We start from the raw sequence: 18,095 nt of genomic DNA on the forward strand, positions 1-18,095 counted from the left end.
CCTGTTGTCAAGTAGTTCTGGGGTTCAAACCCAGGGCTTCATATCGACAAGGCATGTGCTCTGCTGCTGCACTACTACCTGGGCCTTCAGACTGCTTCTTTCATGACAGTGATGTGCACCTGGACCCTGATAGAAAGTCTGCATGGCTGTGATTCTATCAGTGTGTGTGTGTGTGTGTGTGTGTGTGTGTGTGTGTGTGTGTGTGTGTGTGTGTGTGTGTGTGTGTGTGTTAAGGTATAGAAAGGGGGTACTGTTACAGAATACTCCAGTAAGTCCGGTCTCAGGTTTAAATTTATTTAAGTCTGAAATTTTATGTCTAGGGGCCAGCTGGTGGCGCACCTGAGACACTTGTCACAAAGGACCTGGATTCTAAGCCTCTGGCCCCCACCTGCAGGGGAAAAGCTCCACAAGTGGTGAAGCAGGGCTTCCGTTGTCTCTCTGTTTCCCTATCTCTCCGTCCCCTCTGGATTTCTGTCTCTACTGAAATAAATAAATAAAATACTTTGAAAAAATAAAATCTTATGTTTATTAAAATAGAACAAACTTATTTCCCCCTTAGATTTAATTCACTTTCAAATTCGACATGTGAGCAAATCGAGAGCCACCAAAAATGGACAGAAAATCGGTTATTAAAATATGAAAAGGATCACCAGGACCATGTATATAAGAGTCTGAAGCTTCTACAGGAAAAGATGGTAAGGAGTTTTGTGACCCACAAAGGCAGTGGCTGGATGGTGACTGGCTGGGTGGTAACAAGGAGCAAAGCTCTCCAAAGTGGCACTTCAGCATTCAGAGTGCACTGCACTGTGTCAATAGCATAGGTCTTTGAGCAACAAAATGGAATCCAGACATCTACTGGCAACCCCCCCCATTCTGTGAACCCATATTTCAGAGAGAGCTCTACCTATGTCAGCATAATCTCAAGAAATCTTGAAAAATTCAAATTCCAGATCCTAATCTAGAGTCAAGGGGCCAGATCCTCTGGTGTCTTCTCTGGAACCTGTAGTTCTAGACCAGTTCAGTAGGTGATGTTTTGACACAACAAAGCTTGAAAATGCGAGCTAGAAAAGTCTCTGGAGTAGTCCAGGAGGTGGTGCAGTTCAATCCCTGGCAGCACACATACCAGAGCAATGTCTGGCTCTTTCTTTCCTATCTTTCTCATGAATAAATAAATTCCTAAAAAAAAAATAATAAATATTTCTAAAAGAAAAAAACTCCTCTTAAATTTATTGAATTTTGAGTAGTGTGTGGTTATGTGGTTGTTTTGGCAGGACCAAACTAAATAATTTTGTTGGCCATATACAACATATGCAGACTGGAGTTAGAGGCAACTCTAGTGGAACATGAGGATCACCTGCAGGCAAAAGGTTTACTCCTCATGGTAGAGAGAGACTTGCGTCTAATAGCACAAATAAAAATAAACCAGGACTTCAGGGCAGAGTCACTTCTGGTGACCTAGTTTTAGGAAGTTGGCCCTCTCAGAAAATCACTATTCTTTTTTAAAAATTTTTTTATATTTATTTATTCCCTTTTGTTGCCCTTGTTTTTTTTTATTATTATTGTTATTGTTGTTGGATAGGACAGAGAGAAATGGAGAGAGATGGGGAAGACAGAGAAGGGGAGAGAAAGACACCTGCAGACCTGCTTCACCGCTTATGAAGCTACTCCCCTGCAGGTGGGGATCCAGAGGCTCGAACTGGGATCCTTATGCTGGTCCTTGCCCTTTGCGTCAAGTGTGCTTAACCCGCTACGTTACTGCACGACTCCCTGAGAATCACTATTCTAACTGAAACACCAATGAATAAGATTATCTAACACTTTGGGGCAGGCCCAAGGAGCAGAATCTTACAGTCTCTGACTATACCTTTTGAAACACTAGTCTAAAACTCCCAAGTCCTCAACACATGTCAGTAAAACAATCCTTTTATTTTTCCTACTACTATAAGGCAGAATTCTAGAAACTTCAAACAAGGACAAGCAAAAGCATGAGCTCTTAGACTTCTTAAAGTTTTTAAATACAAGAACTTGGTTTGAATTTTCATGTCTAAGATGGAAAAGTGAATTTGTCAAAGAAAAAAAAAGAAAACCTCTAAGATGAAATGCAAAATCTACGTATTTTTACTTTTTTTTCTGTAGAGTTTTATCACATTATATCTTTGATAGGAAAAAACTGAAAGTAAAATGGAGGAAAAGTTACTGCATCTTTCTAACAAATTAGAGGATTTCATTAATAAACAGAAACAGGAAGCAGAAGTAAACAAAGCAAAAGAAACAGAAAATAAACTTTCCAAAAAGATGAACCAACTGGAAAAGCATATCTGGAACGAATTAGAGAAAATGCAGTATGAATATCAATCAGGTGAGCAGACACCTTTGCTTAAGCAAAGAGCATCAGTCTTTATATATCCAGCTTTTCAGTTTTCTACTTTGAACTATTACCCAAGGATCAATTTTGTCATTAGTGACATCATCCTTTCCTAATTCCCTCACAGAATGCCAGCATACTATCTGGTACGTAAATCCACTTCCTTCATTCAAACTTGACAGAGGCATGGGCCTGTCTCTAAGGTTGTTTTCACCCTTTAAAATTAGAGGCTCATGGAATTGCTGGGCTTAGAAACTCCTTGGGGGAATCACCAAGATCTCATTTGTGGGTATATCTTGAAATTAGGACCCTAAATCAAATGGTTCTCTCACTGAACTGTAGATAATGAGTCTGAACAGATGTCAAACTGGATGCCTGACCTTTAGAAATGAAAAAAAAAAAAAAAAAAGAGATGAATTAACAGAGTTCAGTGTAGTAACTGCTTTTCTTCTTAATGAGGCTAATGGCAGGAGTGTCAAGCTGAGCTAACATCAAAGAGGATTAATTTGAAAGGTTTATCTAATTTGTCAAAGGGAGAAACCAAGTGGGATAGATGCTGTAGACAGCCATCTGCCTCAAGTCACAGTTCTGTTACCAGGAATCAGACATTTCCTCGGTAGAAAAAGGCCTAATTCATTTTTCTCCCCTTCTAGAGCTCAGGGGAAAAATATAAATTCAACCAAATTTTTGGTCCTATATAGAAAACTCATAATGGGTCCTGAGAAAACACTACAATTTCCTTCTCCTTACAAACAAATTTCTCTACCTGAAAATCAGACCCCTGTTGTCCTCACCACCACAGCTTACTCAAATTTCCATCACAACAATTTCACAAGTGATCTGGACAAGAAAGCATGCCCCGACACTAGGCCTTCTTCCTACTTAATTACCAGAGATTTAATTTACTTTTTTCTCTGGTACAATTTCAGGATGACCTGAAGATGAATCTGTAATTTATAGATTTCTGCATTTTACTGAGTTTACTAAACAAATACCTAACTAACACTTAGGCTTTAACTGAAAAAAAAAAAGTGTAGAGGAACATCTTATGAAATGTCCAGGTGAATAAGGAATAGTCTGTATATGTAGGTCTGTGGTCATGGAGGGACTACATTGCATAAAATGGTGCTTCTTTGGGTGTGGGGAGGAAGACAGTCACAACTCCAGTCACTCAAATAGGTTACTTCTAGAAGAGGTGGTTGTTTTGTTGTTACTGTCTGTATTTGGTTTTGTTGGTTCTTTTGTCATTGCTGGGGCTTCACCACTCCAGGTTGATTTTTTCAAATAGGAGAGAGAGGGATTGAGGGAAAGATGACAGAGCACTGAAGCTCCTCTCCACCCCACCCCCGACCGCTGGCCCAGTGCAGCAGGGGTCAGACTTGAAGCAGGGTCACATACATGGTGAAACAGGTGCCCTCTCTCGTGGACTTTCTCGCGAGCCCTGGAGAAGTTTCAATCCTTGTCTGTGACCTTTACCTTCATGTTGGTAATAGAAAAAAAGAAAAGAAAAGAAAAGAGTAAAGGCTGAATAAATATCTTACCAAAGAAGACAGAAGAAAATATTTTTTTAACTTTCTTTATGGAGAATTATTTTCTTATCTAATATATCTGGGTAGAAGGGAAATAGCAGTTAAATTGTCACAGTGAAACCAGATGTGAGTTGACTGTACTACTGCAAATAATGCATGTCCGTGACATACAATATATGAACAAAGGTATATTTTCAGACTTGTCTTAATGGAATTTAAAGTGTGGCAGGACTGTTGATTAGCAACTTTCGTCGAAATTGTTTGGATGCACTGCTTAAGTATACCTATTCTCATATCTTCTTCTAGGATTTAAATCAATTCACGACTCTCTTAGCTCCCTCCAACAAATACAGAAAACAAAGATGGATTTAGAGAAATGCAAAGTGAGAAAAGACTTAAAGAAACTACAGCGTAAAATAGTGGAACTCCAGGAAGTATAAAACTTTTCAGGCGTCTTTTTCACCAACCAAGGCAGTGATTCTTGGGGGAAATTGAGAAGGAGAAAATGAATATCTGGCTGCTGTTTATAATACCTCTTTATTTCTCACTACTTCTGAGGACATGAGTATACCAGAAAACTCAATAAAGCAGAAAAATCTTTACTACGTCTTCATTAATGTTTTAACCACTTACCCTAGGAAGAGTACTCACTTTTCAGTTTCAGCTCATTATTAACTAGTATAAAATCCATTATTATCAACATTTTCATGTTCAAGAAAACCTTGTATCTGGGTTTATATAAAAACAGTTACAAGCGGGAGTTGGGCGGTAGCGCAGCGGGTTAAGCGCACGTGGCGCAAAGCACAAGAACCGGAGAAAGGAACCGGTTCGAGCCCCGGCTCCCCACCTGCAGGGGAGTCGCTTCACAGGCGGTGAAGCAGGTCTGCAGGTGTCTGTCTTTCTCTCCCCCTCACTGTCTTCCCCTCCTCTCTCCATTTTTCTCTGTCCTATCCAACCAACAATGATGACATCAAGAACAACAATAATATAACTACAACAATAAAACAACAAGGGCAACAAAAGGGAAAATAAATAAATATTAAAAAAACTTTAAAAAAAAGTTACAAGCACTAACAACTAGTTGAAAATAGTTCTTAAACTGTGAGGGAATGTCTTCAGAGGTACAGCCAGTGGTTTGATTTTGCTTTGCTAACAATTTCAGATTTTATATCAAATGTCACTTATGTATACTTAAATTATTGATTTGTTGTACTCAATAAGTATTGAAATTACCATCACGTAAGAGCTAACCATGCAAAATAAAGTAATAATTTACACACACAAACCAACATTATTTGATCTAGGTGATAAATTCAGGAGCAAATGATAAATTTATATAAAAATAAAATATCTCTAACTATTCTAGTTATGTTAGATACAGAGACTGGTTCTAGGCAATTATAACCAGAAAAAATAAAAACTACCCATGTCATACATTACCTGCTAGAACAGTGTCTTAATTTTTTTCATGACAGAATTGTCACAGACTGTGCTCCTTCCTTGGCTTAGAGGAGAAGAGAAATAATTTCTCTCCTAATACCTATTTTTCTGACCAATGTCCGTCACCTTTAGCTTTGTGAAGCATCTACATTTATTTTCTCCATTTACTTATAGCATTGCTGACTATATGCCAAGAGACTGTCACACTAGCATTTAATATTTAAAGCAAAATAGCAGGAAAGCTTCATGAGTGGTAAAGCAGGGCTGCAGGTGTGTGTCTCTAACCCTCTTTATCTCTCCCTCCCTCTCAGTTTCTCTCTGTCTCTATCCAGTAATGCATAAATAAAATAAATTAAATTTTTAAAAAAGAATTTCATTGTTAAATAAAGAAAAGCACAATAGCAAGGATGTTTTGCAGTCAGGCATCCTTGCTAGGACAAAGGACAACTATTCTGAGTAATCTCAAATAACTGTTCCAAATTAACAAAGAGTAATTAAATTATCTATACATATATATATATATATATATATATATATATATACCCTGTAATTCTGCTAAGAATTTTTCAGAAATAAGCAACAACAAAAACTCTACTAGTAGTGTTCAAATTTGGACATATAAATAAGGATATTATATCATTGTTACAACAAAAAAGAAAAAAAAAGGTAGGAAGTCTCTAGGTTAAAACTGAACTAGGAGAAGAAAAGTCTTTTGAAGTTTTCTTCTTATGAGGGATTTCCTGCTGGCAGAAGGTGTCAAGGATTCCCTTACAGCTCTTAGTTAGAGCTTTAAAACCTACTGTTTTTTCCCCCTAAATCAGAAGGACCCTCTCCTATAATATAAGCTCAGTGGAGAATAGTTATAAATCCTTTCAGGACTGCCCTTCCATGCTATGAAATAAATAAGCTTCTAAACTGCAAGAGGACTGTGAGCCTCTCAGAGAAAGGATTGGCTACTCAATGTGGCATTTCCCTCTCAGAGTCAGAATCACACACGCTCTCTTTACTAAATATTATTAAGGATATTTCTCTTAATCTACACATAAAATATTCTAACCCATGGACTAAAGTTCCATAGTCTTTCCTGCTTGGAGAGTCCTACTACATTTTCAGGAGATACATACACATGTGACAACTGTAGAGAAAATAAAATTGATGAATTCAGCAGCATACCATGAGCCAAGTTCACTTTTATGGTCCCAAAAGACAAACTGAGAAAACAGAAAAGTAATCCACATTTCTATGCTGAGAAGTCTTCAGGGGTCTGGAAGTTTAATGCACTTCAGGTTAAACCTAATTTCCAGAAGCTGCTATCTGTGTGATTTTTGGATATAATCTTGAATTCTTAAATGTTAGTTTCCTCATCTTAAAATCAGGATAACACCTACATAGTATGTTACTGGAAGAATTTGAAAAACATTTATTGAGCTATTAGCATAAATACTAAATATTATAAAGACCCAGAGACTGATCTAAGCACTTTATCTAGATTAACACATCTAATCCAAGCAGATGTCTATTCCAGCTGCACAGAGAAATTAGGTAATGTATGTAAGTTAACACTGCTTGTATGAGACAGAGCCAGTTACTGGATTTGTCATTCCAGAGAGTTGCCCTTAAAAATTCTGCTACATGGTTCCTCTATTAATTAATAGATAATAAATAGAGAGTAATTAACAATAATAAATAGAACTTTTACTTCCAATGAGAAAGACAAGTTCCATTATACTCTGGTGTTTAACTTGATTCAGACCAGTATCTAAAAATACATGAATTCAAAAGTCTTATACTGTAAATGAGGAAAAAAAGTACATTGGCTTGCAATAATTCTAGCAATGGACTAAAGCAGAAAAGTGGAAAATATACATTTTTCCTGGAACAATATGATAGTAAGGAAGTATATCTTTCTTTTAAAAGTACCTCTTTCTAGTCTCTCAAGAGGGAAGCTAATGGTTGAAGACAATTGACCGAAGGTGGAGAAGGTACTGGTGCCAACTGTCCAGTGGAGTGTATGTCTGCTCAAAGTCCTGGCAACCAAAGGAAGAATAGCAGCCATTACATCTATAAGGCATTAGAATCCAAACTCCAGCTGCTGCTTCCAGAAAAGCAGTGCACAGCAGTTACAAGGGACTTCAAGTAGGTGGGCCTACATAAAAGCATGTGGATGGTGTGGGGGGAAAAACCCACTCCAGCAACCCAAACAACTTCTACACCGAAGACACTGTCTACCACTAATGTGTGAATGCCATTGTTCAGCACTACTAAGCATTCAGGACACTAGCATAGAATCCTCAAGAAAAGAACACACACCTCTGAATTTTTGCTACTTCCTCTCAAAAATTAGTTGATTACTAAGGAGAGCAAGGTCTCTTAAAAAAAGGTATTGCTACCACACCAATGTGTCCTGGAACCCCACTTCCCCAGAACTCTTCCCCACTAGGGAAAGAGAAAGGCTGGGAGTACAGATCGATCTGTCAATGCCCATGTTCAGCAGGGAAGCAATTACAGAAGCCAGACCTTCCACCTTCTGCAACCCACAATGACCCTGGGTCCATGCTCCCAGAGGGATAAAGAATAGGGAAAGCTATCAGGGGAGAGCATGGGATACGGAGTTCTGGTGGTGGGAACTGTGTGGCACTGTACCCCTCTTATCCTATGGTCTTGTCGCTGTTTCCATTTTAAAATAAAAATTATAGGGAGTCGGGCGATAGCACAGCGGGTTAAGCGCACGTGGCGCGAAGCTCAAGGACCGGCATAAGGATCCCGGTTCGAGCCCCCCATCCCCACCTGCAGGACAGTCCCTTCACAGGCAGTGAAGCAGGTCTGCAGGTGTCTTTCTCCCCCTCTGTCTTCCCCTCCTCTCTCCATTTCTATCTGTCCTATCCAACAATGATGACATCAATAACAACAATAATAACTACAACAACTGTAAAAAATAACAAGGTCAACAAAAGGGAAAACAAATTTTTAAAAAAACAGAAAAAAATAAAAATAAAAATTATAAAAATTTTTAAAAATGAAAAAAAGAAATGGTGAGGTGTCTAAGACATGGAGTGGCAAAATAAAGCTTACAGACTTATGAGTAAAGAGAAAACCAAGGGCTGGCAACTGTTATATAATCAGTGTTTAGCCGAAATAATCAGATGACACTGGCCTCAATTTCTAGCAGATGCAAAGTCTAGTAAGCCTGTTGTATACCTTATCATTGTACAGGCCTACATTTGCACATGCAGATGGGAAAAAGTAATAAAATTTACCTAGTTATTTGGAAGAGGTTTCCTTCCTTCTAAGGTTCTTCCTAGATTTCCTCTTATTTTTTCACATTTTTTTGTGATTAATAACACATTAATAACACACCACACCCACCACCAAAACTCTGAGTCCTTACTCTCCCAGTGGTAACACCATTGTGCTCACAAAGTCCTGGTAAGTTTTTTTCCTGTTAGCCCCCAATACCAGGACCATGTATTCCATTTCTCTAGATTTCACATCTGAATGAAACCATCCAGTAGCTGTCTTTCAACTCTTTACTTACTTCACTAAGCATAATCACCTCCAGCAAGTCATTTCTTTTAGGTGATGGAATTGCACAAATTAACAAAATTTGACGGCAGTGTTGGAAGTAAGCTTGAGGTCTAAATTATCTTTGCTGAATAATATAATTGTATATATAATTTTAGCCTAGAGGTGACTCACCTGATAGGGTGCACACACTACCATGTTCAAAGACCAGGACTTAAGCCCCTGGCCACCACATGGGAGAGCTTGCAGGTGGGAAGCTTCACAAGCAGTGGAGTTGTGCTATGGTGTGTCTATATCTGCCTCTCACCTTCTCTCTTAAAAAACAAAAATGTGACCATCAAGAACAGTGGAGTCATGCAGGCACTGAGTCCTAAAGGCAACCCCAAAAGCAAAACAAAATTTTTATAGAATGAATATCTGAGATATTATAAAATGAGGATACATATATATATATATATATATATATATATATATATATATTATGGAAAGTGATGAGAGGATATATATATATATATTATGGAAAGTGCTCTGCTGTAGGCACACTGCTGAGTCATGTTTACTACTTAGGGGCAAAAGCTCCACTGTGGAAGCAAATGTTATGCTACTATCAAGATCTCCTGCCATGTCAGATCCCATTTGGATTTTCTTAGAAGCTTGCAAAAAAAAAAAAAAAAAAAAAAGGTCACTATATTATCTTTCAATATGTTTACAAGATATTCACCACTACTTATTGTAAGTCTGAGTCTTGTGAGTTGATTTTGTTCTAAGCCTAATTCCTAAAAAAAAGCCTCCCAGTCATACACCTCACACTGACTCTGAGGCACAACAGGGCTGGCACCAAGCAGTGGAGAAATACATGTTTCCATCTTATAGGCATGGCTTAAGGCAATATAAATTTGCCATCTCAACTATGTTTTTTTTTTTTCTCTCATCTCCTTCCCACATGAAAAACCTTCTGCTTCATCTGGCTTTTCTCTTATGCCTAGAAACACTTTTGTCTCAGAGGCATTAACAGTGCCAGTGAAACATACAGGAAACAAAACATATAAATTAGTCTGAAAAGACAGTTTTTTTTTTTCTACATGATCTCACTTTCTTTCTAGGCTACTTGCTCAGTAAACACTGGCAGAAACAGGTCGGTGATGTGACTTCAGTTTCCACCAATCTTCGTCTCCAACTGCAATTTATGAAACTATTTTCTCTGTCATCCTTCACCTCTGGGATCAGTCAAAATAATTTCATTAGCAGATTAGGTCACTATAGCCAACCAGCCACAAGCTCCTACATTTGTCAAATTGTACCAAATTGGAAGCTATGAGACCTGGTCAACTTGAGTCCCAAACTTACCTCTTTAGGGCTTCCATTTGAATTACAAAGGCATAGCTCCAGACGGTGGATCACTTCTCCAAATTGACCAAAAAAAGACACACACACACACACACACACACACACACACACACACACACACACACACACACGCACGCGTGCGCACACACACCAGAGTATCTCTTGAAGATGCAAAACCAGCAATGCAAAACAGCTGCCCCCACTTCCAAGATGCATAAAAATGACCCGAGTGAATGTGGTAAAACCCTGGATACCACGGAAGTTGTCGCAGTTGTCCTAGAGAAACACCTGTAACAGGTTCTTGGGATTTGAATGCTTAAATTAGTCTGTACTCCTTTTTGGAGAGGCACAAACCAGGTGAGCAGGTGAATCTCATCAAAGTTCCCTGAGCTTCCTAATTCCCTCAGCTTGTCAATCACAGGCCCACTCAGATATGACTAGAGGCCTGGTGACCAGATGCTTTATGTGGCCTCTTAGGTCTCCTGGACTTCTGACTAAACTTCTCCCTACAGTCGCCAGATAGTTTTTAACTCACAAACTCTTTCTCTTCACCAACTTTGGATCAACTGGAAACAGAACTTTTTGCAGCTCAAAACAAAATAGTTTCAGAACTGAGCCCACCCAATATTTCAACTTTCCCTCTACTGGTCTATTACATTGGACAGAATACTTAGAAGTTTTAAACAAATAGAGATTTTCAAAATTCCTAATCAACTAACGCTAAACTACGCAGCATTTTTTTTTTCCTCCACAGAGATTTAGCAATGGGCACATTTTGCATGATCAAACTATAGAACATGATACTAAAAACACCTGGATGTAGAAACTCAAACCACCTGGAAGCCAGATAATGAAAAATCTGTATGGTTAGTTGTAAGTGGTCTTTCTGCGTTGACACAAAACATATTTGTCATGTATCAGGCACCTGTGCTGATCTCCATTAAAAATATTCTGATTGCACATTCATTTTCCTATCAGGATCTTAATGCCTAGAATTGATTATCCAAGCTTCTATCATACAGGTATGCTTTGGAAAGGGAGACTCTTCAGAAAAAAGTTCACAAAACAAGGGGACTGGGGGTGCTGCATTGTGGAAACAGAGTTGCTGTACCAAGCAGCTTATTTGTTATTCATTTCTGACTTGGAAATTCTGGTGGCCTTAGAATAAATAGAATGCCACCATTAGCAACCAACTTTAAGGCTCTGACTTTACAAACCCGCAAACTGGAGGTCAAGAGAAAAAGATTTATTTAACTATATACCCACTCAATACTGAAACCCAGTTAGAAACACAAGTATACTGAGTGTACCTTCATTTCTTTCAAAGGGGTTGTAATCAAGTATGTAATCAGCTATGTTGATAATATGCTCTATGGAGCATGCTGGGTAAGAGTAGTTATATTATTATAAAAATGAACAGCAACATATTTGTGATTCAAGTACTTTTGACACATTTTCATAGTGAACGTTTTTAACTTATAATCTTTATCCGATGACTCTTTGGGGCAATAATTTAGATGATTTCCAATGTCAGTGCTCCTATAAAGGATACACAGATTCATTTTTTTTTTAATGTTTATTATTGGTTAGAGACCGAAAGAAATATGAGAAAGGAGGAGACGGGGGGGGGGGGGTTATAGAGAGACACCTGCAGCCCTGCTTCACCACTCCTGAAGTTTCCCCCTTGAAGGTGGGGGCTAGGTGTTTCAACCTGGGTCCTTAGGCACTGTAATGTATGCACTTAGCCAGATGCACCACCACCTGACCCATACATTGATTCATTTTTTTAAAGCAATGTTCACAATGAACATTGCACTAATTCTCCACAGCTGCTATAGCCCACTGCCATAAGCTCAGTGGCATAAAACAGTGCTGGTTTATTATCTAACAGTGTTATAAATCAAAAGGAAGATTAAAGTCCACCTAAGCTGACACGATCGAGGTATCAGCAGGGCTGGTATCCCTTTCAGGGAATTCCACAATATAAAGGTCTCCTTGTTTATTTTCTCGTTTCTAGAGCTTACCCTTTATGACATGGCTGGTGGCACCTTCACCTTCTATGCTTTCGATACTGAATCTCACTGATTCAGTCACTTGGTTGTCACTTCTCTGAAAGGTTCTACAGGTTTAATAGTGTAATTAACCTGAATCCACCTGGACAACACAGAGCACTCTCCCATTTCAAGGTCAATATCACATCTGGTAGTTCTTTTCCCATGTGTCTACAAATCCTGGGGATTGAGGCATGGATACCACTGGAATCCTTTATTATATTGACCATGGCTGAAACAGCAACCTCAGTGCTTTTTCATTACCCATCCTCTCTCTAGAATGTAATCTGGGGAGTCGGACGGTAGCGCAGTGGGTTAAGCACACGTGGCGCAAAGCTCAAGGACTGGTGTAAGGATCCCGGTTCGAGCCCCCAGCTCCCCACCTGCAGGGGAGTCGCTTCACAGGTGGTGAAGCAGGTCTGCAGGTGTCTTTCTCTCCCCCTCTGTCTTCCCCTCCTCTCTCCATTTCTCTCTGTCCTAGCCAGCAATGAAGACAGACAACAATAATAACTACAACAATAAAATAATAAGGGCAACAAAAAAGGAAAAAAATAAATATTTTTTAAAAAATGTAATCTGAATTATTATTTTTTTGCCTCCAAGGTTATCATTGGGGCTCGGTGCCTGCACTATGAATCCACCACTATTGGAGGTCATCTTTTTTCCATTGTTGTTATTGCTGTTGCTGCTGTTGTTGTAGGACAAGACAGAGAAATTGAGAAAGGAGGGAAGATATACATGGGGAGAGAAAGATAGACACCTACAGACCTGTTTCACAGCTTGTGAAGTGACCCTCCTGCAGGTGGGTGCCAGGGGCTTGAACCAGGATCCTTACCTGAGTCCTTGCGCTTCGCACTATGTTCACTTAACCAGTGCACTACCGCCCAGCCCACTTGAATACGTTTTTATAATAGGCAGTGTAAACAGAAAAAAATTATATAGTTAAGTCTGAAATCCAGATGAACTTAATTAATTCAAACTCAGGAGAGACCACACCATGCAAATAATTTTGAAGCTTTAGAGACACAATACAGAATCCCACTCTTTCTTCAGTGGCTACTCCAATTTTAATTAGATTTCTCCTGCTTTCATAATCCTTCACTAAGACAAATTGGTATTTTCAATTCTAAATTCAAAAAAACATGAAAAAATTTCAATGTTTCCTAAGAGTTGTTGGTTAAAGATACTCTTCTGAAATTTCTTCATGAGTCTGAGGTCTAAAAATATCATTTTAGAAAAAAAAAAAACTGGTTATATAGGACATATATATTAGAATTTAAAATAATGTCAGTGGGTCAGGGGGTAGTACAGTGGGTTAAGCACATATGGTGCAAAGTGCAAGGACCAGCATAAGGATCCCGGTTCCAGCCCCCAGCTCCCCACCTGTGGGGGGGGGTAGGGGGGTGACTTCACATGCAGTGATGCAGAGGTGACCGCAGGTGTCTACCTTTCTCTCCCCCTCTGTGTCTCTTCTCTCCATTTCTCTCTGTCCTATCCAACAATGATGACATCAATAACAACAACAATAATAATAACCATAAAAATGATAAAACAACAAGGTCAACAAAAGGAAAAAAAAAAAGCCTCCAGGAGTAGTGGATTTGTGGTGTAGGCACCAAGCCCCAGCAATAACCCTGGAGGCAAAAAAAAAAGAAAAAAAGAAAGAAATAATGCTACTTGAGAAGTTTCTATTGTAAAGCTCATATATGGTAGAATAAAGAAACCATATGAACTAAATAAATGAGGAACTTTTGAACTATAAGACCAATTAGCAGTCACCAGAAGACAGGGAGCAAGCCAGGGACTAGGAGGGTGGGCATTAATCAGGACAAAGGAGAGGCTCAGGTTGATTTTTTTTAACGTAACTGAAGCCTATATGACATTATAATACTATAATTCAAAATAAAAAGTCAAGAGGAAAGCGTCTACTAGATTGATCCTGTGGTTCATAAACATAAATGAACATTAGAATCTTTCAGGCATACTTCTAAAATTCAGAGTGCTAGGGTCCCAGCCTTAAGAGATTCTGATTGCATAGATTTGAAGGAGGATGATATTCCGACAAATTTGGGAAATCAACAAATCTAGTTTCATAGATTATCTCACAAGGTAACACTGTCAAGCTTCTGTTTTAGAAAAAGTCGTATGCACACAACCACACACTTTTGATCCACAGATGTAAAACAAAAAATAGTTTTGTCAAATATATAAACGACTTTATGAAAAAAATAAAACAGCTACATGCACTTTCCAGTTTTATTATTTAAAACTTTCATCTGATATTGATAGCCTAAAGAAAATAAGACACTTTATTTTGGGAAGTTCAAGTCTATCACAATTGAAGGAATTACATGATTGATTAAATGTTGTAATAAACATTATTTCCCATTACTTTTTTAAATGCAGCCATTACCCCCTGAGTATTTTAAATAATACAAACATATCCATTAGCAATCTAGATCATCAACATTTATATTATGCTTCTCCAACTGAACCTAAGATTAAGCTATTAGTAAAAATAAGACGATTATAGACTTTATGATAAATTGGTCTTATGAACTTTAGAATTCCCAGAGGGAAGTGAACCTTTTGAATTCTGTTTTTTTTTTTTAACTGGTGAAATTCTACTTTGTGCTAATCTGCTTTTGGTTATTATATAGAAAATGGCTAGTAAGGTTTTGTTTTACGAGATAACAAGAAGATATCCTATTGTGCATGCTGTATGATGAAGAAAGTAACCGTGTACAATTACTAAACGGATAACATATGGGCTTTATAAAATCAAGGATTTTTTTGTCCAGATTAAAGTTGAGTTAATGAAAAATGATATCCCTAACTTAAGAACTTAAACCATCTTTATATTTTAAGAGGAAATAAATGCTTCTAAATATTTTTTTTTTAAATGTTGCTTCAGGAAAAAGTCCAGGTTCTTTGTGTCACTTTTTCATAGTTTTCTCTTTGCTTAGTGTAAAATAATGTACTGTTATCATGAGGACAATTTCTGATTCAATTCCAAAGCTCTTGTATCTCCATGAGTTTTGGCATCATTTACCAGCACCTGTGTAGGAGAGGGCATACAAGAATATCAGTATTTTTTTCAAATTAACAATTTCTATATTTACATTTATAATAATATGCCAAAGGGTAGCAAACAATAAAAAGCTCTAGAAGAAAAACTGAGTATGTGCAATCTTTCAATTTTGCTGAAATAAACTGTTCAGCCAAAGCTAACATAAAAGAGAACAAAATTTACCCAAATGCTCAATTCATGTACATGCCGACATTTTGGTTCTTACCACTGTCAGTACTGTATAAAATTATAGGCATTACTTGGTAGCTTTGTTTACAATACTACCAGCTCTAAACTATTTCCTCCCTAAGAGACTACTTTTGCCGTAAACTGTCAAATTGGTACTGCAGACTTTTAAAACCACAACTTATATTTTAGGCTCTATCAGAAACTTTTCATCAGCTCCCAAAACTAGAAGATTTAACTGCAGTTAGTCATTCTAAACATTTAATCCAGTAGAATACAGTGAACACCTAATTGCTGAAATAGTTTTGGCTATTCATTTTCAAGTACAGTGAGGGGTCTGAAATTTTGCTGTGCTTGAAAGTTAACAGGTTTGCCACAGTTTCTTAGATATTGCCAAAAGACAAAGGACTCCTAGGTCAAAAAACAAGTGTGTGTGTGTGGGGGGGAGAGGGTAGATAGCATAATGGCTATGCAAAGAGACTTTCATGCCTTGAGGCTCCAAAGACAAAGGGCGTTAGAATAATGGCATGAGCATGGACATATTTGTCACTGTTTCCCTCACTTGTTAAATATCACTAAAGGGCTGAGCAGATAGTTGGCCACATACACAGCTGAATGCACTACAATGGGATAACTCTGGGTCTGAAGTCAACCTTTTACAATGGGCAGTAAACAGATGTTAATTATAAACATTATTAAAAACATAGTCTGGAACATGGGGCCAGGTGGTCACATACCAAGTTAACTACATATGCTCCCATGCACAAGGACCTGGGTTCAAGATATAAACTTCTGGGTTGTCATAAAAGTCATGATGTTATTTTTCTTTTTAAAATTGTTTTAGTGATTTAATTGATTTACAAAATGATAAGACAACAGGGGTATAGTTCTGCACTATTCCGACCACCAGAGTGCTGCATGCCCACTCCCTCCACTGGAAGCTGTAGTAGTTCTCCTAAGGTTGCAGCCATGAGTTAGCTATTATCTCTATGACTATTTGTCAATATTTATATATATTTGCCTTTTCCCCCTATGCTTCTGCCTTCTCCTTCCTTCCATGTCACAACCATACACACTACTACTTCCGAATGTCCTTCCTTTTCTCCTCTTCTATCTTTGAGTCCTGATGGAGTTGGAGTTCAGAGCCTTCTAGTTACCTTCCCTCATGACTTCTCCCCCTCTGAGAGTATGGACCAAAGTTCTTTTTGGGGGTACAGAAGGTGGGAGCTCTGTCCTCTGCAATTGCTTCTCTGCAGGGCATGGATGTTGACAGGTTAGTCTATACACCCATCCTATTTCTACCTCTCCCCTGTAGGGTAGGACTCTGGAGAGATGAGGTTCTGGGACACATTGGTGAGGTTGTCTACACAGGGAAGCATGACATTATCTTTCTATGCAAAAAAAAAAAAAAAAAGACATCACTTTTAACAGCCCAATACATATATCCAACGTTCATGTCATGTGCATAAATGTTCCTCTACTTTCAATAGATGGCAGTAAACACTATAGTCTCTTATTGACTAAAGAATTACCTCTTCATTCTTTTATAATTTTATCATAAAGTACAGTGATTTTGAAAAAAGATCTCTAAATCCAAGATAAAATTTTTTTCAATAAAACTATAATGTCTTACATTAATGAGCTCATCGTCATTTTTGGCATGTAAGTGTCTTAGTAGGTACCAACGTGCAGTTGACACAATAGACTTGGGATACCCAGGCTGGTACACCACTCTTTCCAAAAGCCGCCGTGTCTCTCTGGGGAAAAGATATGTACAGTTAACTCAAGACATATACATTAAAATAGAAAATTTGATATACTAGCCTCATATCTTTTGCATGCTTTCACATATGTGCTTTTTTATTATTTATTTCATGAATTTTTATTCATATAAGTAAAGTAAATCATAATGGTTGATTTAATATTTACTATGATTTTATTATGTCAAGGTACTATGCTGAGTGTTTAACATATATTATGAAATTCAATATTATAAAAATATCTTAAGGTATATTTCTATTAGTCCAATTTTATAGATAAGTAAATTAAGGTCCTTCCCAAATAGAACTAAGAAAAAAGTCCTTATTTTATGGGCATTCATGAGTGTTTTGCCTCTAATATTTTTTTTGAAAATAGAGTATAAGTAATACAAAGATAAAATACAAAATAGAGTATAACAAGAAGGAATAGCTAACATCCACACTAGAGGCCAAGTGGGTAACATCAGGCCATATATATATCTATATATCTATATCTATCTAGATAGATAGATAGATAGATATTTTTTTTACCAGAGCACTGCTCAGCTCTGGTTTGTGGTGCTGCAGGGGATTGAACCTAGGACTTTGGAGCCTCAGGCATGAGTATTTATTTGCATAACCATTATGGTATCTACCCTCCATCCTTAATATATATTTTCAAGGGTGTATATAATATGTGAACACTCTAATAATAGGCTGATTTACAGTTGTGTTCTGATTTTATAGCATTTATGTCTTAAAGATTTCTCTACTGGCAAAAGCAATTCATGATAACTTCAGAACCGTGGAATATGCAGACCGTATAAATAGTAACTGACTTAAAGC

The 18,095-nt window shown here is 37.8% G+C and overlaps 2 protein-coding genes and 1 long non-coding RNA gene across 5 annotated transcripts in view; 1 reads left to right on the top strand and 2 right to left on the bottom strand.

Annotated features, from left to right (window-relative positions):
- The window catches only part of FAM81B (family with sequence similarity 81 member B), a 51,089-nt gene extending 46,593 nt beyond the window's left edge, over positions 1-4,496 (top strand). For 2 of the 3 annotated variants that reach the window (XM_060201184.1, XM_007531423.2), the window contains 3 exons: positions 560-695; positions 2,164-2,359; positions 4,201-4,496. In XM_060201184.1, coding sequence (XP_060057167.1) covers positions 560-695; positions 2,164-2,359; positions 4,201-4,334 — 466 coding nt within the window. In that variant the 3' untranslated portion in view covers positions 4,335-4,496. The remainder of the gene's footprint in view (positions 1-559; positions 696-2,163; positions 2,360-4,200) is intronic. The other variant, XM_060201185.1, reaches the window with a different exon arrangement.
- LOC132541311 (uncharacterized) overlaps positions 1-18,095 on the bottom strand; it is a 205,681-nt gene that overhangs the window by 54,178 nt on the left and 133,408 nt on the right. The gene's annotated exons all lie outside the window — the stretch shown is intronic.
- The window catches only part of SKIC3 (SKI3 subunit of superkiller complex), a 104,670-nt gene continuing 101,071 nt past the window's right edge, over positions 14,497-18,095 (bottom strand). Inside the window, exons 41-42 of the mRNA XM_060201183.1 lie at positions 17,144-17,267; positions 14,497-15,312 (exon numbers count right to left, since the gene is read on the bottom strand). Coding sequence (XP_060057166.1) covers positions 15,241-15,312; positions 17,144-17,267 — 196 coding nt within the window. The 3' untranslated portion in view covers positions 14,497-15,240. The remainder of the gene's footprint in view (positions 15,313-17,143; positions 17,268-18,095) is intronic.

This window comes from Erinaceus europaeus, chromosome 11 (genome assembly GCF_950295315.1).
Source record: "Erinaceus europaeus chromosome 11, mEriEur2.1, whole genome shotgun sequence".
NCBI classification, from domain to species: domain Eukaryota; kingdom Metazoa; phylum Chordata; class Mammalia; order Eulipotyphla; family Erinaceidae; genus Erinaceus; species Erinaceus europaeus.